The following is a 26,216-nucleotide window of genomic DNA, read 5'->3' as shown; positions in this document are numbered from 1 at the left end:
CTACCTCTTGGTCCTCCCTACCCCAAGGAAATCGCAGCGCAAAGAAAAGATGGAGGACTGAGGAAAACTTGGCCAAAATGCCCACCCAGAGCGCTCGTGAAAAGCGTGTGGTGTAGACCATCCCCATCTTCAGATCCGGAACGCCGTCATGAAGCATGCGCATAAAAAGAGTCATCGAGGCTTGTACCAACCAATGGTTTGAACACCCAAACCCATTTCGTGAGACCGGCCGTCAGACAACAAGGAAACTTTTGGAATCCATCGCTCTTGAAAGTCGCAGTAATGAAACCCCGCGAAATGCAGAACAATGCGCGCGCTGATGCCCCCTTCTATGCAACGAAACAGGCGATTAGATTACCGCGTGCGGTGTGGTCTATGGGTATAACCGTCACGCGCTCGAAAGGAAAGGTAATCACTCGGAAGGCTTGGCCTCCGCGTCGGCAGCAGACTCATCTGCCGCGTTGGATGTAGAGCCAGCCTCGCCGGCGTCTTCGTTGCTAAGAGCAGCAAGTGCACTGTGACATATGTTAGTAAAGATCTCGAGTAAAAACAGCACGGATCTTACCTGAAAGCGTTTGCATGAGCAGTGGCCTCCTTCTCCTTCTGCACTGGTGGTGTGCCATTGCGCGAAGAGGCGTTGGAGTCTTCACGACTACCCATGCCGGGACCGATACCCATACCACGGCGGCTACCGGCGCGGTTACCAAGCATGGACGGGCCGAGAGATCCAGCGTTGTTGAGGTTGCGTCCAGAAGCACCCTTGGACAGCTTGCGGAGATCGTCCATTTGGACACGGCTGCCAGTGTCTGGAGGAGGCTGCATGCCACCACCTGAGAACGAGCGAGCGTCGCCGCGACCCATGGGAAGACGGCCACCACCACCGCGTTGGTTTGAACGTGTGCGCTCCATCTCGGCGGCCTGTTGGGCTGCCATGGCTTCTTGATGAATCTCGGCGATGGTCTTGGGACCCTTGAGGATGTCCTTGGACTTCCAGCCGGACTTGCGCATGTCGACGGTGTCAAGCAACATGAAGTGCATACGCGAAGGAAGACCCTCCATGTTCATGACCTTCTCGATGCGCTCGAAGTACATGTTGATCATCTTGGGGCCGGCTTCGGCGGACTCCATCGTGGCACCCACAGTGCGTAGCAGCTTGACCAAGCTCTCAATAGCGGCCTCATCGGGGAGACCCTCAAAGTCGAGAAGCTTAAGCACACACTCGTGCATGATGCGCAGAGTCAACATGCCCAGCTTGTATAGCTCTCCGATGAACTGGATCAGACCGAGACCCTTACGCTTGGCTGCAGCGGCAACGTAGTACTCGTCTGACAGAAGCTTCGCCTCCTTTTCGCCTTCAGGCGCCTCGGGCAGGTTGACTTCCCAACCACGCTCGAACTCCTCTTGACAGCGGTTGAGGAGGTACTTACGGAAGAGAGCACCACCGACAACTGGCGCACCGTGCTTGTCGCGGACGTTCTCATCCTTGATCTCGGTGCTCATGGTCTGCAACATGCGGCTACAGAACTTGGCGTACATGGACGACCAATGAGACTCGTCACAAGCCTTCTCAAAGGTGAGCTGAATGACCTGGCGAAGAGTGCGTCCATCAGTCTCATCCTTTGACTGTCCAGCGATTTCAAGGATTTGATCGGAAATCTTGTCGAACTTGTCGGGTGTCATCTTGTTGAGAGCGGCCTTGACCTTACGCTGTACCATATCGGGAGCCAAGTGGCCTGCGCTCATCTGGGCCTGGACAGCAGCGGGCTGAGTGAGCGACGTAGGCACCCAACCAGTCTGCGAGCGTTGGAGTGCCTTGACTTCCTGACCGGCGGTCAATGGCATTTGCTTGGCATCTTGAGCATGGCCGCCGCGGCCACCCTTGTGGCTGTTTTGGCCGCCCCTACCGCGTGAGCTGCCAACGCGAGGAGAATTGGGTTGATTGCGGTCGGCGCTCTGGTAGGAGCTTTGACGTCCTGACATCGACTGCCCGCCCATAGGAAATCCACCACGACCTCCACCTAGAACGACATGAGCAAGAGGGTTCGTCATAGAGCCACCGCGTCCGCCTTGGGCTTGCTGGAAACGCTGTTCGGATGTCGTACCTGGCGGGAGTGTGCGGCCTCCTGGCTGGAATCCACCGCCTTGCCCAAATGTACCCATTCCACCGCCACCGCCAGGGCGAGAGCCTTGACGTCCACCGGCGCCCAGATGCATAGAACCAGGACGAGCAGATGGAGGACCGCGAGCAGATTGGGGCTCGTCACCAACTGTCTCCTTGAGCTTCATGTCCCAGTCAACAGATGGCTTCTCCTTGAAGACATCCTGGAATTGCAAGAGGAAGTCCTTGTCGTACTGGCGGCCCTTGCTCCGGTTGCTGTTGTTAAGAGCTGGGTTGGGACTGGCTACGCCTTGAGGATACATAACCTCAGCACGAACTTCGAGGAAACGTGCAGTCTTGAGTGCCTGCATACCAGCAGTCGGCTGTGCGGGCTCGACAGACTTGTTGGTCTCGAGCTTGAGAGCAGCTGGCTTGGGCTTGGAGCCAGTGGGGGTCTTGGAGGGTGCAGGTGCGGCAACAGGAGCTGCGGACTCAGCGGGAGCCGCCTCTTCCTCAGTCTGAGAGGCACCGGGACCGAACATGGTGTTCTTCTTCAGGCTTGCGAAGAGAGCCTTGTCCTTAGCCTCGCGTTCGGCCTTCTGCTCAGGAGTCTCTGCTGCGCGAGCGGCTTCAGCCTCTTCGGCTTCGCGCTCTAGCTTGCGCAGACGCTCCTCCTCCTGCTTGACCTTCTCGGCAGCGTTGGCCTTCTCAGCCTCGGCCTTCTTTGCCTTCTCCTCGGCGTAGCGCTTCTCATCTTCTTCGCGCTTCTTCTCTTCTGCCTCCATCTCGGCAATCATGCGGTCCATCTCTTCGTCTTCGAGGCGCTTCTTCTCGGCCTCGTCAGTCTCGGCCTTCTTGGCAGCTTCGGCATCCTCTTTCTCCTTGGCTTCAAGAGCAGCTTTGGCGTCGGCCTCTTCCTTAGCAGCAAGCTTTGCATTGGCTTCGGCCTTGGCCTCTTCCTCTGTAGCTTCCTTGGCCTTCTTCTCGGCTTCCTCTTGTAGGCGGAGCTTCTCCTGGAACTGCTTGACAAACTCGGCCTTCTTGGAAGCGGTATCTTCAGCACGAGTAGAGTCGGTGGCGCTCGGCGCGCGCGGAGGAGTGGGAGTGGCAGCAATAGCGGGAGAACGAGGGGCAGCAGGTGCAGCGGATGCTACAACAGGCGGGGCAGGCGAGGCGCCCTTGGGCTTGAAGTCGACAACCTCACCATCAACTATACGCCGTCAGTATTGTCATATCATCGCATGCAGAGATTGCAACTTACCAGTCTTGATCTGGATGGCCTTGCTTTGCCTCTTCGGACGCTCAAAGGTGGAGCTAGGTGCGGGGCTTGCCGCCGTCATGCTAGGAGTGTGCGTGTGCGAGATGTGATTGACGTTGGTCATCGCAGGTGTGGAAGGCTGAGGAACAGCAGATGACGGGCGCTCCGACATGTTGGAGGGAGTGCGCGACATGCTCTGAGCCTGTGGCTGATGACCGTAGGGGGCAACACCGTAGGGAGACGGTTGCATTTGAGGAGGGAATCCACGACCTGGGCTGGCGGGAACACCTGGGTAGTGGATAGACTGCTGAAGTCCGTAGCTCTGCGGGTAGAAGTTGTTGTACGGGTCTAAGTTGGGCTGGGGCATGCCTCCGTAGATAGCCTGTGGGGAAATTTGTGTTAGGAATGATTCGATATTTGTACTTGAAAAGACTGAAACATTTGGTGGCGGAACAATTTGTGTGGGGACATTTGCCGAGTCCGATCGACCTTGGTTGAAAGGCCTCTCGGTCCCGACAGAAACATGGCTGGACATGGGAGAATTGTGAGAAACTCGCGATGCAGTCGATAAAACCGATCTGCGAGATGAAGAAACTGAGGGAGTTGCTGAAATAGCGGAGGATGTACTTGCCTGTTGAGGGTACTGCTGTTGCGGGTAGTATGGCATGCTCTGAGGATTAGCGAGGTGCTGTTGCTGATGCATAGTGGCAGGTGTCATAGCAGGGCTACGGTTCTGTGTGTAAGGAGAGCGCTGCGGGCCAGGAGGGTGGAATGGCGCAGCCTGGCCGCGGCCCATCTGAGGCATCGGGCGGAACGGCTGTGGCGAATGGTTGGCCATGTGCGGGTTGTATTGACCTTGAGGAGGGAATCCACCACGGCCACCTCGGTTGGAGTACGAGCCGCCGCGGCCCATGTTTGCGTTGCTCATGTCGCTGTGCGCAGACTGGGAGGATTCGCGACGCATGTGTTGAGGCATCGTGTGCGAGTTTGGTTGAGGGGGCATAGCAGGGCGTGCCTGTGGTGGGGTCAGTATGTGAAGCGGAAAGAGGACTATATGGGGGGCAGGGCGCAAACTCACGTTAGGCTCAGTGCTTTCACCGCCCTGGCCACCGAACACAATGTTTGGTCTAGTGGGCAGTCCGTCGGGCTTGGGGCCTCCCGAAATAGGCGTAGGAATGGGCGATGGTGAATGAGCGGGCGAGGCAACGCGCGGGTTCTGCACCTGCGCCGGGTTCAGGTTTCCCTGGACTACGGGCGAGGCGTGGGCAGGCGCTGGCGAGCCGGCAAGCGATCCGAACTTGATACCAGAGGGCGGGCCGCCTGCAGTCGCAACCGGCGGGGTCTGCTTGATCTGGACAGACGACTTGCGCTCGTGAGCGCTGCCGTTAGGACCACCGCTGACGATGGTGGGCATGACGGGAATAGCAGGCTTGAGGGCGCCGTTGCCATTCACCGGGGAGACAGAGGAGCTCTTGCCATGCTGCGCGCTCTGCGGTCCTCCCACTGCCACGGGCGGCGCTGCGCTAGACACGATCGTGGGTTTGGTCGCGTTGGCGTACGAGCTGCGGGCAGTGGGTTGAGCCGAACCGGCGGCCACGGTGGCGGACGATCCTGTAGAGGAGCTGTTCGCGGTCGCAGACGAGGAAGCGGCAATCGGCGGGGTTTGCGAAGTCGAGGCGGGATTACTCATGGACTCGGTGGTGGGTGAGGTGAGGTGCGGTGAGGGTGTGGAGGGCGGTCGGTAGGCTGCGCAATCGCTACCTGGCTGAGGGCGATGACGTTGGTGCTGGAATCCCAGATTCGAGCGAGGGGACGAACTCTGCGGAATTAATGAGTTGCTGAGACAGCGACTCGGGGGGTGCAGAAAAGAGTGTCGTCCGCGTGGGGAAGGGAAGGTCAGAGGTCAACTCCTTTGAGAAGGGTGTTGAGGGCTGTCCGAGCGCTTCAATGAAGAGGTCTCTGAACAGGTTTCCGTGTCCGGGAGGGGGATTTCGCCGAATAAATTCGTGAAATCGACGGGGCGGCTCGTGTGAAGATCACTGAGTCCGCTGCGTGTGTCGTGATGAGTGTTCTCGCAGTGGAGAGACGGGTGGGTGGAGGGATGGCGGTTGGGCTCTTTCGAAAATTGTTTGAGTGCCACACTAAGCCGCAACAAGGATCTTGTCCTAGCCGAGCCCTTGAAGGCAGTCCCAACACCTCGAATTCACACGGACAAATTGCCGCTTGCTTGCTTGGTGACTGCTTGCTCCGGGTCACGGGACAGTCATTTCACGATGAATTCATTGGTGCGCGCTCATAAACCATGGTGCGGATTGTGCCTTCCTCGGATACATGGGGCAAGCGCGAGGGGCTCCCACGCTGCCTCACCAATTCCAAGTCGTTGATATCGTCATCACATACGCAGTAAGCAGGACATGACACACATTGCTGCACTGCGCCCCAATGGCCTCGTTGTGACTCCTCCTAGCAGGACGTGACTATGGTTGCCGGAGGATGGAGACAAGGCTCTAGTACGTGGGGTGCCTTGCGCTGGGCCAGGCGGCAGCAGCGAGCTGAGATACATCTTCTAGCAAACACCACCGTTGCGCAGACCCATATGTCTACCGCGTACCAAACGCCCTGTTCTCACTCGCAGCATACAACCAGGTAGATGGTGACTTAACTTGACTATTATAGTTCAGCCCTGTGTCTCTCAGGATACACCCCGTTGCACAGCGAAGCACAGATGTGGCTATAACAAAGCAACAGCAGACAAGGCGGTCCTAGTCCCACGATACTGCCTAAGTTCTGTCAGCCATACAATGTCGAGATGCATCTCCCCTCCTGCGCAGATCGAAGAAAAATGTAAACCCACTGACGTCTTGCCGCGCATCTATGCACGATGACGGCGTGTCTCGCGGAGGCGACCATTCACGTGAAAGGCATCTCCGCCTTAACTCCATTGTCATGTGCGAACCTCAGGTATCGTTGCCACAATCGATAAGGTTGATCAGACCACTCTGTGCACCACCTCCAAAGTTACTACTGACTACAAGGCCCGATCTGACTCAGGTACGCGTCTTGAGCTTCACACGGACTCTGTTCTGTTGACCGGACGATGCATCGACAATTTTGTCGGCGACATGACTGCGCTGCGCTGCGCAAGCGATGAACAATGAACAATCATGAGACAGCGATAACATCATGATTACGACCGCTCTCAACAAAGGGTTTGTGAGGTAATAAGATCTTGGAAAATGCGCATGCTACGGGCGGCTTTCCTCACAGTACCAGTGAATGGAGTGGGTGGCAACCGGCGTCGATGAAGGTGGATGCAGTGAAATATGCTCTTTCGATATTGGAATCCTGACCTTGGGGTAATGCAGATCTGTGCTGTCAACCGTTGCTAGAAGTATTACTGCAGTAACTCAAGAAGGGTATTCAAGAGGTAATGACCCTGAACCATCGACCGCACGCGTGTGAGATTGCAAGAGTGCAATCTGGACTACTGTGCCACCGTATCATTGACAACTGCAAAATGATCTTGGTACCGGTATATGGGTCGTCCTTCCGTCGCAATATCGAAATCTCGATTGTCACACCTGGGGAGAATACTGTAAGTCTAGCGTGTTCGGACGCGTACAGCCCACGTTCTTACAGCGGGTACCTAGGTAGGGCCGTTCAGATGAGCGGCCACCTCATATAACCTTGGAGAAATCTCAACAGGTGCGTCGCCGTCTACATTAGTCTCAAGACCCAAACTTTTCCATAATGATGTAGAGTCCTAGGAGATGATTGTAAAATTCCTGCCTTACATGAGGCAGGGTCTGCTTTCGTGTGGAAGCAATGAGCTGCGACTGTGGGTCATTGCAAATGAGTATGGCAATGTGAACGCATACCGCCACCAAGGCATGCCCAGGCAGATGCAGGCTCTCCCATTGACTATGTATCACTTACCTGGAGATTACTGACACCAGTGACATGCCGCTTGGGGAGTCTACCCACCATCAATGCTCCCGAGGTCTCAACCCACTCAACAGCCACCATCATCGCCCGTTGCAATCCTTGACTCACACGAAACGAAACGGTGACACAACGAGACGGCAACTTCAGCAGCCGAGTGCAGCCAGCAGCTGCCGGAATCCTGTCATGCAGCGTGGCATTAGCAGCGCACAGCCGACGGTTTTGCATGCGCCGGCAGCACAGCAGAAGCAATGTCGTGGTCGCAAAAGCAACGAACACGACCGATGCTGAAACCCTGCTGCGGGTGTAATGCAGCGGTCCGTAATGCCAGGTACCGAGGCCAGACCAGATGGCTTGTAGTCTCGGGCGGTTTGGTACGACCTCTTATACTTGCGTGTGGGCGAGTCGCCTCAGCGCTGAGGATTAAACCTCACGCGCCCTACCAACGAAATAAGGCATGACGTCCGCATTCTGTCGTGTTGCGACAAAAGAGGACAGCCATGCCTAACGATGCGTTGGCCATCGCAATTCCATCAATCGCATTCGCCCCGCAGTATTCGCCTCGGGATGCCGGAGATATGCAAGTCTGCGGAAAGCGCAATTCCCATAAATCTGGGGGTGTGGAGATGAAGGAGGAAACGAACGTCGCAGAGTCCCGCATACGGGCACCGTGGAAGAGGAAACTTTGACCGTCAGCGGCGTCGAAAAGTTCCACCTCTCATCATCAGCCACACCCACATTACCTCGGCGAAGTGCCACTCTTACTTTCCTGTTAGAAAAGCCGCCGGCTGTGGCAGACGCAGACGCTCCTCTTCGAGTAGTCTCCCAAGCCTGCGTCTTGGGGCAAGCTCAGCTTTTAAAGCGTGCGCCAGCCTTCCGCATCTCGTATCTTGCTCCGGTGCCCGGACGCGCGAATAGGTGGGTCAGAAGGTTTGGTGTCGATGGCGCAAGCTTGCCGTCGTCCGATCGCTGACTGCCATGGCCTTGCTCGTATCCTTCGAGGATCGCCCTGCGCCGTATCAACGCAGGTGCATAACGGCTGAGGAACCACCCTCGGGCACTAAAAGCGCCTCACAATCCTTTGGCGTTGATGGCATGTGACGGGTTGGAGTCAAAATTGACATCGTATCAAGCTGCCGTAGGATTCTTTGCTTTGCTCAAAGTACCGGCCGTGGCTGCAGATGAGGAAGTTGCATGTGGGTGGGGAGATAGCAATGCAGGTGAAAGAAGAAATTTGGAAGGTCGTGCTCGTCCCGTCTTTGTTGTCTGCATCATCCCGTCCCGCCCTTTGCTTCTTCTGGCGTGCATCGTCATTCTCCAGAGGCGCGAGAGCCTGACCCACCACGAGCGAACTTGTCGAAGAAGCATGACTGCCCAACGGCTCACACATTCTGCATCTATTCGCCATGCGTATCAGCCATTTCCAATACCTTACTGCATTTCGCTTCTCGACCGAGGCGCCGCCTTAGGTACGTATCTCTACATCATCATGGCAGCGCTACCAGAAGTCGTCGCATCCCTGCTGACCTCGGGACCTGTGGAGCGAGACGCTGGCAGCGCAACCTCCACGTGATATGCGTCTTCCACCAATCGCCTCTAATACTGGCAATTCACTCCGCGCCAAAACAGGAAAGCGACCCTGATGCGACCCGGCCAATCGCACATCCGGAACTCAGGACCGACGACGACAGGCACAACACAGCGTCGCAGGGCTGACCCCGAGAAACCCAGTGCCCTCCACCTCGCCAGACTGCAGACTCCACGATCCTTCTCGGCTCTTGAAGTGCCAATAGGGTGTTTGTGGTGGGATAAGCCTCGAGCCTTCTCCGCACGTCATGAAGGCTAAAAGTTCCTGTCGAACCAGTTCCAGCTCGTAATTCAGCCGGGATGGCAGTCCCCTTACTCATCATTTCAGGCACGTCGTTCCGGACTCCTTGGACCGCAAAGGCGCGACTCATGTGTACCTTGCACCACACCACCGAGCTGACGGACAATATTTCTGGTAGCGCCATTGCCTAAGGTCCGGTCCGGTAAGCTCAGCGGCTAGGCTGCGATGCGAGGACGTTTGTGAAAGGAAGGAATGTGGAGGAACAAGGTGGAGGGCGTGGTGCAAAAGCAGCGACAGGGGACGCTAGCCAACGCTCGTCCTGCACATGATGCGCTCCGCAGGAGGTGAACGGTGGCCCTCGAGGGTTCTGTCGGAATGGCGTACCGCATTGCGGCGGCCTTACCCCATGGGTGAGCCACGATGACTTCAGCGCAAGCCTGCGTTGTTGTCAATGCCATGGTTGCTTTCGCTTGTGCTCGGTGTGGTCCGTCCTGAGTCGCGCGTCTTGCTTTGGTCTGGAGTAACCTGCCCCGGCCCTGCCCTTGTCGATAAGTGGCCGAAGCTAGCGAGCTTAACTCGAGAATACAAGCTGCTAGAAACGTCTCTAGAGGGCGCCTATCACACCGCCGCTGGAGCCATGCACGGCGAGCCTCATCGCACACGAAGAGCAGCCGATCAACCTAGATCACACGCTCATGCTTCCGTACCCAGCACCGGCTGCAGCACATCCTCTGCCCATTCACACGACGTCTCCGCTGAACCATGTACCATGGCCTTCTCGAAGACCACCGCTTGGAAGAAGGCGCTCTGTGAATGACCCAATTCGCCCGCGTAGCCCTTACCCCGGCCGTGCCCAGCCACGATTAAGCCTAAGATCTTTCTCTTGCCTTGACCAGAGCACCCGCGGCTCCTCAATCTAACGATGCCAGCAGCAGCCGTTTAATAACTCTAACAAAGTTAAGATCCACACCTAGCATTCGCTTCTTAGCGGAAACTCTCCAATCTGCCAAACCAGCCACTCAAACACGCCAGCCGCTGCAAGAAATTCATATCCAGTGTGTCACGCAGCTGCTGGCGTATTCCCACCTTGTCTTTGTCCATCAACCCTTGGCCATAGTTCCATACTCTGTTGCTGATGTGTATACTGCAGCTCGACGCATACCGATCCTGACAACAGAGCATAACCGACCATCCATCTTCCCCGCAAAATGCACAAACCCCGATCTTCCAAAGCACACGATGAACGTACGTCCATGCACCTGACGCGAAAAACAGAAGGCGCAAGGACCCTACTCTACTCGCTGTCACTCCACCGTTTTGCTCTCCACGTTTTTTTCTTCCATGTTGTACCACCTTGCACAACCCACAATAATCCTCCCGCACGTAAGGACCCATCATCCGAACCCAGCAAGTTTTCTGGTTCTGGTCCATCCGATGTCCGTATACGTAGGTCGCACTTGCTTCAACCAATTTAACCACACATGCCATGGCTTTCCCTGTCACGATATGCACAAGCTATCAAGCATGTGTACATCATTTCTTCGCAACCTTTCGATCCTCTCACACCACTTCGCCCAGCTATACCCTACCCCTACCGTACATAGCTTGCCCTGCCTCTCGCGCTACCAAAAGCGTAGTAACGCACTAGAACACCACACTGCGACGCACTACAACCCATGCAACCCATCGGTTCCTGAGCCTCAGAAGCCGAAATTAATCTGCTGCCAAGCACCATCCTGTACACATACCTGCATGTAGTGACGACCAGTCCTTGAGGCCATGCAGCCCACAAAGCAGGTAAAGTCTGGGGTAAAGTGTGGAGATCATGCCTTTCTTCCCCCCGTCTGGCTTCGCGTCCCTTTCCCGCCCCATCCATCCATTCCTACCACGCTATGCAGCTTGTGCGAGCAATCTAAACATGTTCGTGGTCATGTGCGTGTTTGAGACTTTGATTAGGGATGGTCAGAGAAGCTGCATGGTGATGCTTTCCATAGCCTCGCCTCTTCCTCCCCCACCCATCCGATGGTGGAAGGGAAGGATCGACGGCTGGGGCGCTGAGGGGGAAGCCGGCTTGGTGGTTTGTGGAAGCTTTTCTAGCTGAAGAAGATTCTAGTGCATGATACAAGTGGTGATGTGAAACTGTGCGTGTGGTTGCCATGTGGGTGTGCGTGAGACTCTGCGCGAGCCATGGCAGCGACCTGCGTCTGTCAACGCCCAAACGTCGTCAGTGTAATTAGTTGTTTTCGCCTTCGCGCTGTACGCGGGAAGTTTTTCATTCGTAGGCTCAGCTCATTCGTAATCGTAGTATCCACATTCCTGTCTAGATCTATCCGCCCAGTTTTTCTCTTCGCCCGGAATTTCGGAACAAGTCCTCTGCGCTGCGAGAGGTGCTCACGGCCCTTGATGTGACATCGTCCCGTTGTCCGGCCGTGTACAAGAAGTGCTTGTCAAGTTGCTTGAGCGACTACTTCTTTCTAGGCAAGGGCAGAGAGGGTATCCACATGGTTCGGTGTCCGCTAGAGGCTCCGACATCGCCTCAGGTATGAGGCGGCTGGGTAGCTGGCCAGATGGTTTGGACTAGTTTCGCTTGGATATAGAGGTACATGTCGTTCGACGACGGTGGATTGCTTGGCGATGCTGCCGCCACCACCTGTGTGTCAATCGGTCCACCGTTAAGTTAGTTAGTCAGGCACATGCAGGTAGCAGATCCACAGCAGTGACGGTAGCCGCCCTGCAAGATTGTATTGGAAGATGTGGGGTATCATTAACTTGTTCTGTTGTGTGATCGGCCGTGTCAGGTGGGTATTACTTTCGCCTCTTTGCAGTTTGTACAGGTATGGCTTTTTCCGAAGCGCCTCAAGTGTGGCCGTGTATATTGGACATGGCAGAGTGGCGGCAGGGCCAAGAAATGAGAAGTGGGTACAGCGTTTGCGTTGAAGGGTTTGAATTGCCACAATGAGATGCGGTGATTGTAGGATAAGATGATACATAGAATGATAATACCAATATGCGCTGCAAAATCGAGCTGCGAAGGGTTGTTGTTGAAAGGAGATCGGAAACAAGGGGTAATCGCCTGCCTGCTATGATAAAATATGTCGAAACAACCACCGAAGAATTCGTATAGAGATGCGAGACTGGTATCGCAGAAGGTTGGTGATACAAGACAGTGGTCATGTCATCAATCCAGTCGAAACATATATCCGTACCCATTTTTTCTTGATAAGACATAGCACGCTGTTCATAATCTTGACCGCAAAATAAATTCAAAGTAATCAAAACATTCGAGCGCTTAGTACTGATCGTTGTGATGGTCGTCGCTGTGCTGGCTGGTGTTCTCCATGACTTCTCCCAGGACAGAGCCGACGGCAGAATACGAGTCATTGTGCGCCGAGTCGTTCCGCATGTAGGAGTTTGGGAATGACGACATGTGGTGAGGTGCGCTCATCTGAGGCATTGCATAGCTCTGAGGTGTTACGAGCGGTGAGCCAGAAAAGGATGGAAAGTGGGCTGTTTGTGGTGTCGATCCGTTGCGTTGAGGCGTGTAGTGGGTGCTCAACTCAATGCGCCGGGGAACGCCGTTGGAGAAGGACCGCATTCTGTTGCCCGTGGAAGTTCCGAAGCCTGGTACTGGGGAGTCTGGTTAAGTTAGAACGGTGGAAAGCCCACGTGGGTTATGTAAACTTACAGGAGTAGCCAATACCATAGGGCATCATAGAGCTCGAGTAGGACCGACTGTCGTGATGGTTCTCGGAGCCATTGCTGTCGTGACTGCCAGTGTAGCTCATGCTAGTCCTCAAAGGCGACTGCAGAGACTCGGCACGACTTCTTGCGATTCGGTCGGCATGGAGCGAGAGGCGTGGGATGCTATGTTGTGCAGCATAAGCGGTAGGGTTGCTGACAGGCATGGAGAAAGGGTTGGACGTTCTGGGGCTAGTGTCGAGCGGCGCTGAATGGAAGCCAAAGGGGGATCCCTCGTGGGCTGATACCGGTGAAATGGTATCGGTTGCGGACTGGGGTGGAGTAAAGGTGAATCCACCGAACGCTGGGCTAATGCCCGTGGGTGACATGTGCGAGTCGAGCGGCCCTCGCCGGAAGGTATCAATGCTTAGTGGTCGCATCATGTTGCCTTCGGGGAAACTTGACCCGTAAGATGCGGGTGATGCCAGCGGTGTGCCTAGACCATGGGAGTTTCCGAATGGTGAATGCAATGCTGAGGCCATATCGAAGTCGTCTGGTAAGGCTCGCGACCTCATCATACGCTCACGGTCGTCGCTTGTTAATCTCTTGAGCTTGGCACGCCTGTACATATGTCAGCACATGCATCCTTCGGTGGTTTATGACACGACTCACCTGTTCTGGAACCAGACCTGGACCTGACGGGGGCTGAGACCGGGAATCTCTCGGGCTAGTCGCTCTCTGTGAGCTGCATCTGGGTGTGCTTGTCGGGCGAATTCGCTCATGAGGAACCGAGTTTGGTTGTGGGTAAGTCTGAACCTCTTCATCTTCCGCTTGGCAGCACGTATCTCCGCGGCGGTCATAGGTTGCCTATCTTCACCCTTGTCCTCTCCATCCTCGCAGTCGTCCTTGTCGTCGAGGATCAGATCGTCGTCTTCTTGGTCCTCGAGCTTCTCCACATTGACACCATCGTTGGTGGAGGGGGGCGTCAGTCTCGAGATTGGGCTGGTGGGTGCTGAACCTCCAAAGGTTACATTTGGGATGTCGTGCTGCTCGATCTCATCAAGTCCGGATGGTGTGTTGCTGCCGCTGTTCAGGTGGCTCTTGCCGTCGAGGAGGTAAGGAAAGCTCTTGTGTGTTCGCATTGACGGTCGCTTCATGTCGAGGTTGTGTCCAGCGACCTCAGCTTGGAGCATGGCCATGTCGCTATCTGAATGTGGTGGGGTATGTTCCAGAGTTCTGTATTCTGATGAATGCCACTCGTTGTCTGCAGAAGTCGTGCTATACGCAGACATGTGCGGCGAGCTAGGCGGAGACAAAGGAACGAGGAAGCTTCCGTCGACCATTGGCGCTTTTTGAACTGATGTAGTGGAGTAGATGTAGGCTTAGCTGTGTGGCTGATACCTCTCCTGTGACTCGCTGTTAGTGGGAAGCGGGCCTCAAGCTGGACCGCTGCTTACCTAGTTATTGTGGTCACCAGGAAGGCCTCAAGACTGGTGATGCTGGCGTCCTTGTTCGAACTTGTACCAGACTGCGGATTCCGCAAGGGGTAAAGATCTGACGAAGCTTGGTGTGGACAGTTGATCGTCGCTCGAACCCTGTGCGGGGTTTGATGCGGGTGATCAGCGAGAAAGAGTGAAGGCAGTCGCAGTACTACGACGGCGAGTCCAGCACGCGTTGAAGACGCGAGACTGTTACGAACGGGCAGTTCGAGGCTGGCGTGTTGGTGGGTCTAAGGATGGCGGGTATGCGAAGCCAGGCTGAAAGCTGATGTCGTACCGACAGTAGGATTGGGGCGCGGAGTTTTGGTGCAACTTCAAGCTTGAAATAGAAGCTACCGGGGAGGTGATACTGGGAGCCAAATAAAGATAGACGCTGACGGTGGGCGCTTGATGCTTGACAAGAGTTGAGGTGATGGACAGTCGACTTGCTTGGAAGAGTGAAAGCGTAGTCTGGTAGTCAGCGATGGGTAGGCCTTTGTAAAGAGGGCCAGGAACCGTCGGAGGCTATATCAGCGATGGCGGCAGGGGAGGGGAACAGATCATTCAGACAAAAAGGCTTGACGGTACTCTACTGACGACGATCCGGATAAAATCGAGGTTAAGACAAGTGCGAGGGACTAGGGTCAGACTACGCATGGACAGCGGTGCCTCTTAGGGAAACATGATATCCTTCGAGGATCTGGAAGCAGCTTGTTACACGACGAGAAGCGTGACTAACGTCGAGGGCTAGCAGACCCCAAAGGCTCAGGGCACAGGGATACGGTAGCTCGGGACGTGGGCCTACTACGAAGGAGAGACGGAGCGGGAACGGGCGAATCGAAAGGCTCTGGATCAGGTGTGCTGCATGCCAGGGTGCCCTCCCCTCGAAAGGGAAGGGGAGCGAGCGGTGCGTGAACATGGTGGGCTGCAGGCTACATGCATAGACCAGGGCCCGTGTAGAAAAATGGCCGACGAGCAAGGACTGATCCGTGGCGTCTCGCAGTCGAACGTCGAGGCAGGCGGCGGCGCCATTATTGGCCAGATGCGATGCGGGAAGTCCAAGGAACCCGCAGCGAGAAAGCGCAGGGATGTTACAGGGCTCGGCAACGCTTGCACGGCTTGTTGCGGGGTGTTGCTGTCAATGCTGCTTTAGTGTGGTTTATGAACGGACGAGATGGTGGTGTGGTGGTGAAGGTCGGACTTGGTGCCGCCAGGTTCGTGTACTCGCTGCTACTGTCGTCGAACCACCAACCTTCACACGGCGACGTCGCGCTGGGTGGTGGACCAGGCCGCCTTGGGCCGGTGGCTCCCCAGTGCTTCTTCTGGCACCTGTCAAATGTTACTGACGACGGACCGCAAATTGCGTATGCGTCAGGAACGCGGTGCATCAGCCTTGCCAGTGCCAGTGGTTTGAGCCGCCCATCGCGCCCGCTCAGATGCATGAACTTTGAACCTTGGTCGTCTTCAGCCGTGACCCATGATGCTGGCCGGCAACCAAGGAACCGCGTCTAGCTACATGTGTGTTGCAGCTGCACACCTGCTTGATCCAGTGTGGTGAGCAGTCGAGCGGCTAGCAATGACGCCGTCGCCAATGGGCAGCGGGGGGTCACCAGCGCGCAACAGATCTGGCTGGGCTAACAACGATCTAACGGCCAAAAGCTCGGCCCGCGCCGGGAAAATGCTGAAGTTGGCTGTTTCTCGAAGCCTGTTCTCGCTGTAGTGCGACTGTGTGCGACGCTGGTGGGCTGTCGGTAGTTGGGTGACAGCGGTGGTTATCGTAACGTGTTTGGAAGTGCGTGTCCAAGCAAGCGCGCTGAAACGGTGCTGGAGCGCGCGAATGACCTGCCAACGAGGCTGCGCGCACCGCAACAGTCTGCTCGGCCGCACTGCAGGGAAAAATGGGCGATGCGCAAGCCACCCCTGCTGCGCCGTTCCGTCGTGATCGCCATCGCCCGTGTCCAAAGCAGACCTGAACGTGTAGCCGATACCGCGGCCAGCGCCCGTGACGAATGATGCACACTGTCCGCCTCGCGCCGTCTGCGGTCGCATTGCCTGAACCGGCGCATATTGTTTTTGCACGCTGCCTGTGAAGCACGCGGGTAACCGCCAGCGTTTGGCCCGTTTCGCAACGACAAAAAGCACGTCGCCGGCGGCGCACACGCAATCTCCAAAACGCGATGCCGGCAGGGCGTCGCGGTCGATTTCCCAAACAACGCCAAGACCGCCCGGCTGGCGGATGAGGACGGCCTGTGGAAATGACAGGAGCAAGCGATAGCGAAACCGCGAATACGCTGGCGGGCCATTGGTGGGGGACGCAACACTTGTGTGGGTTTGATGAGCGCATGGGTGCCTGTCCAGTGTCGGCAGAACATGCCTGCCTCTGGTCCTTATGCTTCGGTCCCTCTCGCGAACATAATGCATTGAATATGATTGCGATCCGTTGCCAGCAGTCTGGGCCCGTGGCCGCCGTGTGGTTCGCAACTTGTCATGTCATCATGAGGTGGTCCCACCGCGTGCCAGTCCACCGCAGAGAACCTTGGAAGCCTCGGACTGCGCTGAACGGTCGTGTCAGGTCGTACAGGTCCCTTCATTTCGGAATCATGCAGCATCTCCCACGTAGGTGGATTTTGTGCTGACAACTCATTCAATGAGCCTGAAGACGGCCCCACCCCGGCGCATCACGGCACATCTGTGATCAGAGCATTCCTCAAGGGCCTGGACACTCCGTCATGCTTAGCCAGGCACGAGAGCCACAATCTTGCCATCGTGGTTACATCAGAGCGAGTCCCGGGAAACGGCGTACATTCCCACGCGATGAGGCTATATTGCGAAGACTTCTATTCATCAGCATGGGGCTCTTCATCTCCACTGCCTGCTCGCGCCGCACACAGCCTTCCGACCTCCAGTCGTGGCGTTGCAGATTGAGGGGCGCCGTTGGCGACCGGCTGTGCGGTCGCTCACACTATGACTGGCCTCCGATCTATCGATACGCTGAGAGTGGCTCGGGGAGATGAACCCCATGTTCTCTTCGCTTGCAGCGATAAATTCGATGGGAAAGCGCCACAATGCTCCCCATACTGCACAGTAACGTATGAGGAAAAGCTCATGTGTTTCTCAAGAGCCGTCGATAATTCATACCGAGCTGGCGCAGGCGACACTGCCCCTGTCGCTGCTACCACTACGCCGCTGGTTCCGCAGTCACTTGACTACGCTGGTCGGGCCGCTGCTCCTCGACGCTCTGATGCTCGTCTTGCGGAATAGCCCCCTGGTCTTCCGAAGCAGTGGGTGCAGCGTCAACGCCCGTCGCCTCAATGGAAGAGGTGGCCGGCTGAAGAGCCTCGAGGCCTTTGCCATGCTCGATTCTATCGAACGAGCTTAGCTGCGTCTTCGAAGCCACGCGAAGACCTCGCCAGATGTAGCTGGACTTCTTTTCCCCCGCTTGCCGCTTCTCGTCTTCTGCGTCAGTCAGTTCCAGATCCAAGTCGGTCATCTTCACTTTTTTTGCATATGACTCTGCATTCGGCACATTGAACCTGACTGGACGTCAGAAGCTGGGATCGAGTGTCAGTCGGACGAGCGGAGCACGTACCTGTCGCTTTGCCGTAGTTGAGAGAGACCCTTATCCGCTTCATTGTTGTAGAGGAAATTCAAGCTGCTGGGAACACCCATGGGCTTGGACGCCTTCTTACCAACAACAGCTTTCTGCGCCCCAGATTTGGCTTGTTGGAAGTCCGTTGTGGGGACTCGATCTCTAGTGAATGGTTGGCAGTTCTCCATCTTCCATCGTACCCAGTTTTTGTCGCGGGAAAGCACGGTGTCCACCATCCGGTAGTAGAATTTGCCATCTGGGCCTTCCTGCAGGTAATTTGCAATAGCCGTCTTGATGCCCAATGCCCACTCGGTCTGTGCTTTGTGGTCAGCCGAGAAGATGATGATCATGGACAGCGAAGCGAGCACGAGAGTGTGACGGAGGGTGTGAGAAGAGGCAAATGATGGGCACTTACGTCTTCCTCGCGCAATGTGAAGTTGTATTGCATCGCCTTCTGCGCATTTTGGTAAAATGGCTTGCTCTTGGACCCCTCGGTCAGAGTCAACAAAAAATCGATGAGTATCAGTGCTTGGACAAGGATGTGGCGTTGGAAGGCGAGATCGCTCAGCTGGAGATTGTCAGTCCTAGCGCAAGATTGATAGTGGCAATCTTGCGTACCTCGAGCTTGAACAGATCACGGCTTGTAAGATACTTAGGATTAAAGGAGTTGGCGAATGCATCGTAGTCGTCATCGTCTCGCGACTTTTGTCCCTTCTTTCGCTCTGAATCTCCGGCCTGGATCACTTTGGGCACTTCCCTGAATTTGGCTAGCGTCGCCTCCAAGCTCTTCTGAAATTGCTTGAAATTGTCTTCTTCGAAAAGCCTGGGTGGATTCGAGAAGGAGTGTTGCAATGACCAGAATACTGGATAGAGAGTCTCGGTGTCAAGTGTCGTAGGTTTCGCGTCCTTGCTCTTGTCGATATCCTCAGTTTGAATGACTGGTTCCTCTGACTTTGACTCTTCCTTGGGAGCAGGAACAGACCCATCAGCATCGATCTGCATAGAGTCCTCGTCCGTATTCGATTCCTTGAGGAAGTCCTCGAATGTCGTCACATTCTCCACGTGGAAATTGCCCCGCAGATTTACCGAACTCTTGTCGCCCAAGGGAAAGCTCTGAAACATGAAGATGTAGACGCGGCCACAGAATACCGGATCTTCCGCGCGAGATAGCCGGCGGAGCAGCTCATTACACAGCCGTAAGATGACAAGATCTTTATTCTTGGAGTTGATCTGCGGCACGATGAGAATGGTTAAAAATAGTAGCAGGGACAACATACCGCAATGATGGTCTCTCTCCGCGATTCGAGGAAATTGAATACCGTGCGACATCCTGAGATGGATTGGCTGTCAAGCAGTTCTTCGATGAGCAACAGTACAAGCTGCGGATGGCAGAGGTCTGGGAAGGTCAGACAATATCCAGACAGTGCGGCAAAAGAACCTACCCCGATCTCCACAGTACTGGAGGATGTCGAGTAAATTCCAGACGGTTACGAAGGCCGGCTCCTCAATCTGAGTGGAACCCTGAACATGTAAGCAACTGGCGGAGCTGATTCCGTGGCATGATAACTGACAAGATTGGCATAGAATACACTCTTGGCTGCACTCTCGACCGCAAGCGTTCGCACTTCCTTCCCTCCTTCGATCTCGCCGAGCAGAGGCTCGCTTTCGGGTACAAGCTCAGAAACTTGGAGTGGAGGATCGATGGCAGTACTCTGCTTGACAGCACGGGCACGCCGTAGTAAAAAGTCGAGTCTTGGAGCTACCGCGTCGGCGGAAAGCACATTTGATGCTGCCATTGTATGAGGTCTAGGGCGCGTTGGGCCTCGATCACGAGCCGCAAACCCGCTGTCGCAAAGGCAGTAGCACCACGATACAGCTGCGATACGGGACGTCTGCGCAGCAAACGTATAGTCGCAGAATAATAGCAGCGGGAGAGGCGGTAGTGATTATAGCAAATGTCAGGACAGTGAAGACGATGTGTGACCGCAAAGCTGCATTCGAGAGCTTGGTTGGACCCTGCCTAGACAAAGATCTAGTTGCGCCACATTCGGCTAGTGATGCTGGGTCCGTGCGTATGACTGAACGCGTCCGACGCGTCGCGCGATGGGAACTTGATGATCCACGAAGATACCGACCCCATTGCACCCACAATAGCCCTCACCAGATATAATGGCCACTCACGACTCCGACGATGATCTCGACGACATCCTCAAAGATGTCACAAATCCCGAAGAACCGATTCAATCCACCGAGAACCCGCCACAGCCGCAGTACCGAAGCAACAAGAACAGCGATACTGCGGGCGGCCTAGGCGTTGACGAAGAGATTGTCATCACAAAAAAGCGCCAGCCTGCGCCGAAACTCGATGACCAGCGGCTGCTGTCGGACCCTGGCATTCCCCGCTTGCGCAAAATCTCAAAGGATCGCCTCCGTTTCAAAGGGAAGGGTCATGAGGTACGTTTATCCTGAACAAGTAGACCCACGGACTAACTCAATTCCAGTATGGAGACATTGCCCGTATGCTGAACATGTACCAGCTGTGGCTCGACGATCTTTACCCCCGCGCCAAGTTTGCAGACGCCCTAGCCATCATCGAGAAGGTCGGCCATACAAAGCGCATGCAGCTGATGCGGAAGGATTGGATCGACGAAGGCAAACCGCGCCGCAACACAGGACAGGATGAAGACGACGACGATGCGGGCCGAGAGAAGACCCCACAACAGAGCACCGAAGACATGGAGGGCGTCGAGAACGGCGGCCAAGAAGACGCAGGCCACCCAACAGAACGGGAGGCATCTACACGCAATGCAACAGGCGATGCAGCGGAACCACCAGAGAGCGGGGACCCCGACGACGACGAGTTAGATGCACTATTAGCTGAGAGCGAACAGCCCAGCTACACAGCACCCAAGACACTCCCAACGCGACCAATGCCCACACAAGACGATCCTTTTGCGGACGATATGGAGGCAATGGCAGAGATGGACGACATGTGGGATTGAGCAGCTACGTGATGTTGCAAACAGATTTTGATCAATCATAGCGCGGCGTTTGGGGATAATACCATACGAGCGATGGCGCTCGGTCATGAAGTGACGATGAGCTATGATTAGCACTTGGAACCGGCTACCATGTAGCCTTCTATACCCAATTAGACATTATGTGCAGCGTAGAGATAAGGACTCTGCTATTCCTGGGCATACCCTACTATATCATGGGCTTATCGCGGGCTCTCCTAGGATCTATCTTACTCGTGGTGCATATGCAGGTACGGCGTGTTGAATCTTACATGCTAGGAGCACCGACGCTGTGTATGGCGGGGGAAGTGCCTAGGTGGGTCCTTCCTGACACGGCTTGGCGCGCCGAACAACGTCATCCATTTTCTCACTCGGTCGCGCCACAATCCCACAGGCACAGTACCCTACCAGATTCGCACTCAACTCGCGATTATGGAGGCTCTGTCTGGAGAATTGGAAAAGCTGCGGCTACGCGGCAGCAACCTCGACGAGGATGGGATAGATTCGATAGCTGGCGAACAGCGGCCACCCAAGCGACAGCGGAAAACCAAAGAGGCCATCAAGAAGGAATTGGAGCAAGAATTTCTAACACCCTCCAAATCTTTCAACACGCAGTGGCTGAATCAGCTTCAGCAGCGCTGGGATGCACCTACCAATTACCGAAGCCTATTCCAGATCGCCCCAACTCAGACCCGGACCATCATCCGCTTCACACGCGAGGGACTAGAAGGCCGCGTCACTGGATACAAGGAGGTCACCGTTCCGGCAAACTCAGCAACAGCCAAGAACTCCACTTCGCTTCTCAGGAAGCCTGCTAACAGAGCTGAATTCGTACGTGGAGCAGCTGGCTTCTTTCCATTCGCGCCCGGCGGCCTTGATGGCGTGGAAGCAGTAGCTGCCATTGAAGATGAAGCAATCCAGCAGCAAGAGAGTGCGAATGGGAAAAAGAGTGGCGGTCTCGACAGAGTCATCAACTTCAGTGCTGAAGGTGGCTTACTGGAGGTGCCGCCTGGCTTCACGCGTGGTCTTGACTTCCAGAAGAAGCCAACTACGGATGCCAAGACTGCTCAGGAGGTCGAAGATACCTTGGGTGAAGCATCTGCAGCTCCCAAAGACACTGATGCGGATGACGAGGATGTCAACGACAAGACTGGCGCAAATGGGGAACCTGATGAAGACCAAGATGCTGGAGACGAAGAGATCGATGCTTTGTTGCCAGTAGAGTTCCCTGCTCTGGCACCTCATGGTCCACTTGCCATGAGTGCTGGAAGGAAGGGCGGACGAGAATGGGCTCACATGGTTGACATCAACCGCGACATTACTAACTTCCGGGAACTTGTTCCGGAAATGGCGCGCGAGTATCCCTTTGAGCTCGATACATTCCAGAAAGAAGCAGTTTATCATCTTGAGCATGGCGATTCTGTGTTTGTAGCCGCGCATACGTCCGCCGGCAAGACCGTGGTTGCAGAGTACGCCATCGCGCTTGCTGCAAAGCATATGACGAAAGCTATATATACTTCTCCCATCAAAGCTCTCAGTAATCAAAAGTTCCGCGACTTCCGCCAAACATTTGATGATGTCGGCATTCTCACGGGAGACGTGCAGATCAGGCCCGAAGCCAGCTGTCTCATCATGACCACCGAGATTCTTCGAAGTATGCTGTACCGAGGAGCAGATCTTATCAGAGACGTCGAGTTTGTCATCTTTGATGAAGTGCATTATGTCAACGATCTCGAGCGAGGTGTCGTATGGGAAGAGGTCATCATAATGCTGCCGGAGCATGTAACACTCATTCTCCTGTCCGCCACCGTACCCAACACATATGAGTTCGCGTCTTGGGTGGGTCGAACAAAGAAGAAAGACATCTACGTCATCTCTACTCCGAAACGCCCAATTCCTCTGGAGCATTACCTATGGGCTGGCAAAGGCATCCACAAGATCGTTACAGCAGACAAGAAGTTCATCGATAATGGCTGGAAAGACGCGAACGATATCCTGTCTGGCAAAGACAAGGTCAAGGCACCTCCTGCAAACGATGCACAAGCCGGCAGGGGCGGTGGTGGTCGTGGAGGCCCACCCGCCAGAGGAGGCCAGAACCAACGCGGACGAGGTCAACAAGGTGGCGGTCGAGGGGGACCTCGCGGTGGAGGCCCGCCCGCTGCTAGAGGCCGAGGTAATATCGCAAGGACGGGCCGTGGTGGCGGTCGTACGACTGCCGCCCAGGATAGAAACATCTGGGTCCACCTCATACAGCATCTCCGAAGCAAGGATCTCCTGCCTGCTTGCATATTCGTCTTCTCCAAGAAGCGCTGCGAGGAAAACGCTGAAGCGCTGTCTAACATCGACTATTGCAATGCTGCGGAGAAGAGTGCGATACATATGACCATTGAGAAGTCACTGGCTCGACTGAGCAAGGAAGACCGTGAGCTCCCTCAGATCAAGCGGCTGAGAGAGCTGCTTAGTCGAGGTATTGCCGTCCATCACGGTGGCATGTTGCCGATCGTCAAGGAGGTTGTTGAGATCCTCTTTGCGAAGACGCTTGTCAAGGTTCTCTTTGCCACGGAAACTTTCGCCATGGGCCTTAATCTTCCTACCAGGACCGTTGTGTTCTCTGGGTTCCGTAAGCACGACGGCCGCGAGTTCCGTGATTTGCTGCCCGGCGAGTACACTCAGATGGCCGGTCGTGCAGGTCGGCGAGGACTTGACACAGTCGGCACTGTCATCATCTGCGCGCCCGGGGCCGATGAGGCGCCACCAGCAGCCAGACTTCGTCAGATGATGCTGGGGGAACCCACGAAGCTGAGATCACAGTTCCGTCTCACCTACAACATGATGCTGAACCTTCTGCGTGTAGAAGCCCTGAAGATTGAAGAGATGATCAAGCGAAGTTTCAGCGAGAATGCCACTCAAGCATTACTGCCTGAACATCAAGGCAAGGTCAAGGTCTCGGAGGCTGAGTTGGAGAAGATCAAGCGAGAACCTTGTGATATCTGCGATATCGACCTAGAGGCGTGCCACCAGTCTTGTGAGGATTACAAGCGACTAACTAATGAGATGCATCTGAGTCTTCTCATCAACCCTATTGGCAGGAAGGCTTTGTCGAAGAACAGATTGATCGTATACAAGAAGGTACACGCTTCACTTTCGCCTTCAAATTAGCTCATTACTCACGCAGTCAGGACAACAAACGAACAGCGGGTATGTTAATGCAAGATGGCACTAGCAAGGGCAATGAGCCTACAGTCAAAGTCTTGGAGGTGGCGCAGCATCACGATCGTCAGCCTGACGACCTTTTGCCGTATCTCGGTCCCTTTGCAAAGCACTTCCGCAAACTACCGAACAGTCCCAAGGACTTGATCCTGAAGGCAGCCTACGTACCCCTGAACGACATCGAGTGCTTCACCAAGACCATCATCGATGTTCCTGATTCTGTTCAAAATTTGAATCGCAAGAAAGGTAAGTGGGTGCGCTACGGTCTGGGTCCGGCGCTAACAGCCTCGTCAGACACATTGAAGCTGGCTGAATCCCAATTCCTGCCCTTGTGTGGATCATGGGATTACGAAGACTGGGATGAGTACGATTACAGCAAGATCAAGAGCCTCAAGTTCCGTGAACTGGAGGAAGCCCGCAGGAAAGAAGGACTGAATGCGGTTAGCAAAGAATGTTTGAAATGCCCAAACTTCTTGAAACATGTACGTGTTCGCGTTCGGCAGTGTCCTCAACCCATGCTAATCTTCGTAGTTCACGATGGAGCACGATCAGTGGCTGATCAAGGAAAACATCCTTGCTCTCCGCCAGCTCATGTCAGACCAAAATCTACAGCTACTCCCTGACTACGAACAGCGCATACAGGTTCTCAAGGATCTCGGCTTTATTGACGAAGGTTCTCGCGTGGAGCTGAAAGGCAAGGTAGCCTGCGAGGTATGCTTGACACTGACTTCAAGCTCCACCCATCCACTGACAGCTTTCAGATCCACTCAGCCGATGAGCTGGTCCTTACCGAGCTCGTTTTAGAAAACGTCCTCGCCGAGTACGAACCGGAAGAAATCGTCGCACTACTCTCGGCGTTTGTCTTCCAAGAGAAGACCGACGTAGAGCCTACGCTAACTGCAAATCTGGAACGCGGCGTCGCAAAGATTGTTGAGATCTCCGAAAAGGTCAACAAGATACAGACTCTGCACCAGGTTATCCTCTCGGCTGATGATTCGAATGACTTTGTCAGCAAACCCCGCTTCGGCATGGTCGAAGTGGTGTATGAGTGGGCACGAGGCATGTCATTCAATCGCATAACAGACCTGACAGATGTCATGGAGGGCACCATTGTCCGCGTCATCACCCGACTAGACGAGACGTGCCGCGAAGTCAAGAACGCGGCTCGGATTATCGGCGACCCGACGCTGTTCCAAAAAATGGGAACGTGTCAGGAACTCATCAAACGGTACGTGCTCTGTTTCTTCTTGCTCCCGATTCCGCACCGGCGGGTTGTTCCTGGTGCTTGCGCCCTGGTGTTTGGGACGTCTGGGATGTGCGCTGACAAGTGTTTGAAACAGCGACATTTGCAACTGCGCAAGCTTGTACCTGTAATCGTAGGTTCCAGAACATGACGAGCGACCCCGGTCCGCGGGCGAGGGTGGGGTAATTTGTGTTTCACGATCCTGCAGTTTTGACGGGAGGATGTGGGGCCTCAGGACATTTGTTGCGTGACTCGCGCGTCTGGACATTGGGATCGACCGGCTTTCGCTTATCGGTTTCAGACTCCGTCTTTTAGGCTTGGCTCTTGGGCGTGGCATGAACATGACGCATGAATTGGGCGTCTGCATAATTGGGCGCGTTGGCTGCATGCGGGGAAGTGAATCGTGAAGTTTGTTGCAGCATGTTCGGGTTGCGGCTGAGAAACAGTTCACGATGGGCACACGCGCGCATGCCCTCATCATGTGGTGTTTTTGACTGCAACTTCAAGTATGAAATCATCTTTCCTCTTAGCAAAGCTTCTCTTCTTTATCACACACAATGTTTGCACATCTCCAAAATGCGGAAACACTCGACTCATGTGGCAGTCCTCTAGCCTGGAGCGCACTATAAAAAGCTCGAAATTGCTTTTGATGTCTTCTTCCATCCAGACAGAACATCAAAAGCCAAAGAAAAGCTATCTATGTCTCTCCCAGCCGACTGAGACCCTTCTACCATACTATTTGTGTTGGAAAGGAAAAGACGCTAAAATGCGCCATCATGAAGAATGACGTGTGCGCACTTCTACACTTCATCTACCAGTCTTTGACCCGAAGTCCAAAAAGCCTACAATTTTGGACTGATGTGTTGTCTGCGTCT

General features: G+C 55.0%; 5 protein-coding genes across 5 annotated transcripts; 2 read left to right on the top strand and 3 right to left on the bottom strand.

Annotated features, from left to right (window-relative positions):
• Nucleotides 1–412: 412 nt before the first annotated feature.
• J4E92_004720 (uncharacterized protein) lies at nt 413–5,046 on the bottom strand (the record flags this gene model as incomplete). The annotated part of the gene is made up of 5 exons (XM_051496108.1): nt 413–515; nt 566–3,308; nt 3,360–3,738; nt 3,952–4,371; nt 4,435–5,046. The coding sequence occupies 5 exons, from the start codon at nt 5,044–5,046 to the stop codon at nt 413–415; spliced, it is 4,257 nt and encodes a 1,418-aa protein (XP_051353948.1).
• A 7,369-nt stretch (nt 5,047–12,415) lies between these two features.
• On the bottom strand, nt 12,416–14,096 carry J4E92_004719 (uncharacterized protein; the record flags this gene model as incomplete). Its single annotated transcript, XM_051496107.1, has 3 exons — nt 12,416–12,762; nt 12,812–13,425; nt 13,477–14,096. 3 exons carry the CDS (start codon nt 14,094–14,096, stop codon nt 12,416–12,418), a joined length of 1,581 nt encoding a protein of 526 aa, XP_051353947.1.
• Nucleotides 14,097–17,460: 3,364 nt separating this feature from the next.
• J4E92_004718 (uncharacterized protein) lies at nt 17,461–19,667 on the bottom strand (the record flags this gene model as incomplete). The annotated part of the gene is made up of 7 exons (XM_051496106.1): nt 17,461–17,815; nt 17,872–18,185; nt 18,287–18,439; nt 18,490–19,101; nt 19,149–19,267; nt 19,314–19,392; nt 19,443–19,667. The coding sequence occupies 7 exons, from the start codon at nt 19,665–19,667 to the stop codon at nt 17,461–17,463; spliced, it is 1,857 nt and encodes a 618-aa protein (XP_051353946.1).
• Nucleotides 19,668–20,040: 373 nt separating this feature from the next.
• CSM3 (chromosome segregation in meiosis- protein) lies at nt 20,041–20,873 on the top strand (the record flags this gene model as incomplete). The annotated part of the gene is made up of 2 exons (XM_051496105.1): nt 20,041–20,325; nt 20,373–20,873. 2 exons carry the CDS (start codon nt 20,041–20,043, stop codon nt 20,871–20,873), a joined length of 786 nt encoding a protein of 261 aa, XP_051353945.1.
• Nucleotides 20,874–21,320: 447 nt separating this feature from the next.
• J4E92_004716 (uncharacterized protein) lies at nt 21,321–25,472 on the top strand (the record flags this gene model as incomplete). Its single annotated transcript, XM_051496104.1, has 6 exons — nt 21,321–24,017; nt 24,068–24,344; nt 24,393–24,580; nt 24,630–24,809; nt 24,860–25,326; nt 25,439–25,472. 6 exons carry the CDS (start codon nt 21,321–21,323, stop codon nt 25,470–25,472), a joined length of 3,843 nt encoding a protein of 1,280 aa, XP_051353944.1.
• Between the last annotated feature and the right edge of the window lie 744 nt (nt 25,473–26,216).

Source organism: Alternaria infectoria (genome assembly GCF_024043175.1).
Source record: "Alternaria infectoria strain BMP 0036 chromosome Unknown scaffold_6, whole genome shotgun sequence".
NCBI lineage: Eukaryota > Fungi > Ascomycota > Dothideomycetes > Pleosporales > Pleosporaceae > Alternaria > Alternaria infectoria.
The sequence above is the reverse complement of the archived record's forward strand: the minus strand, read 5'-3'. Positions and strand labels throughout refer to the sequence as shown.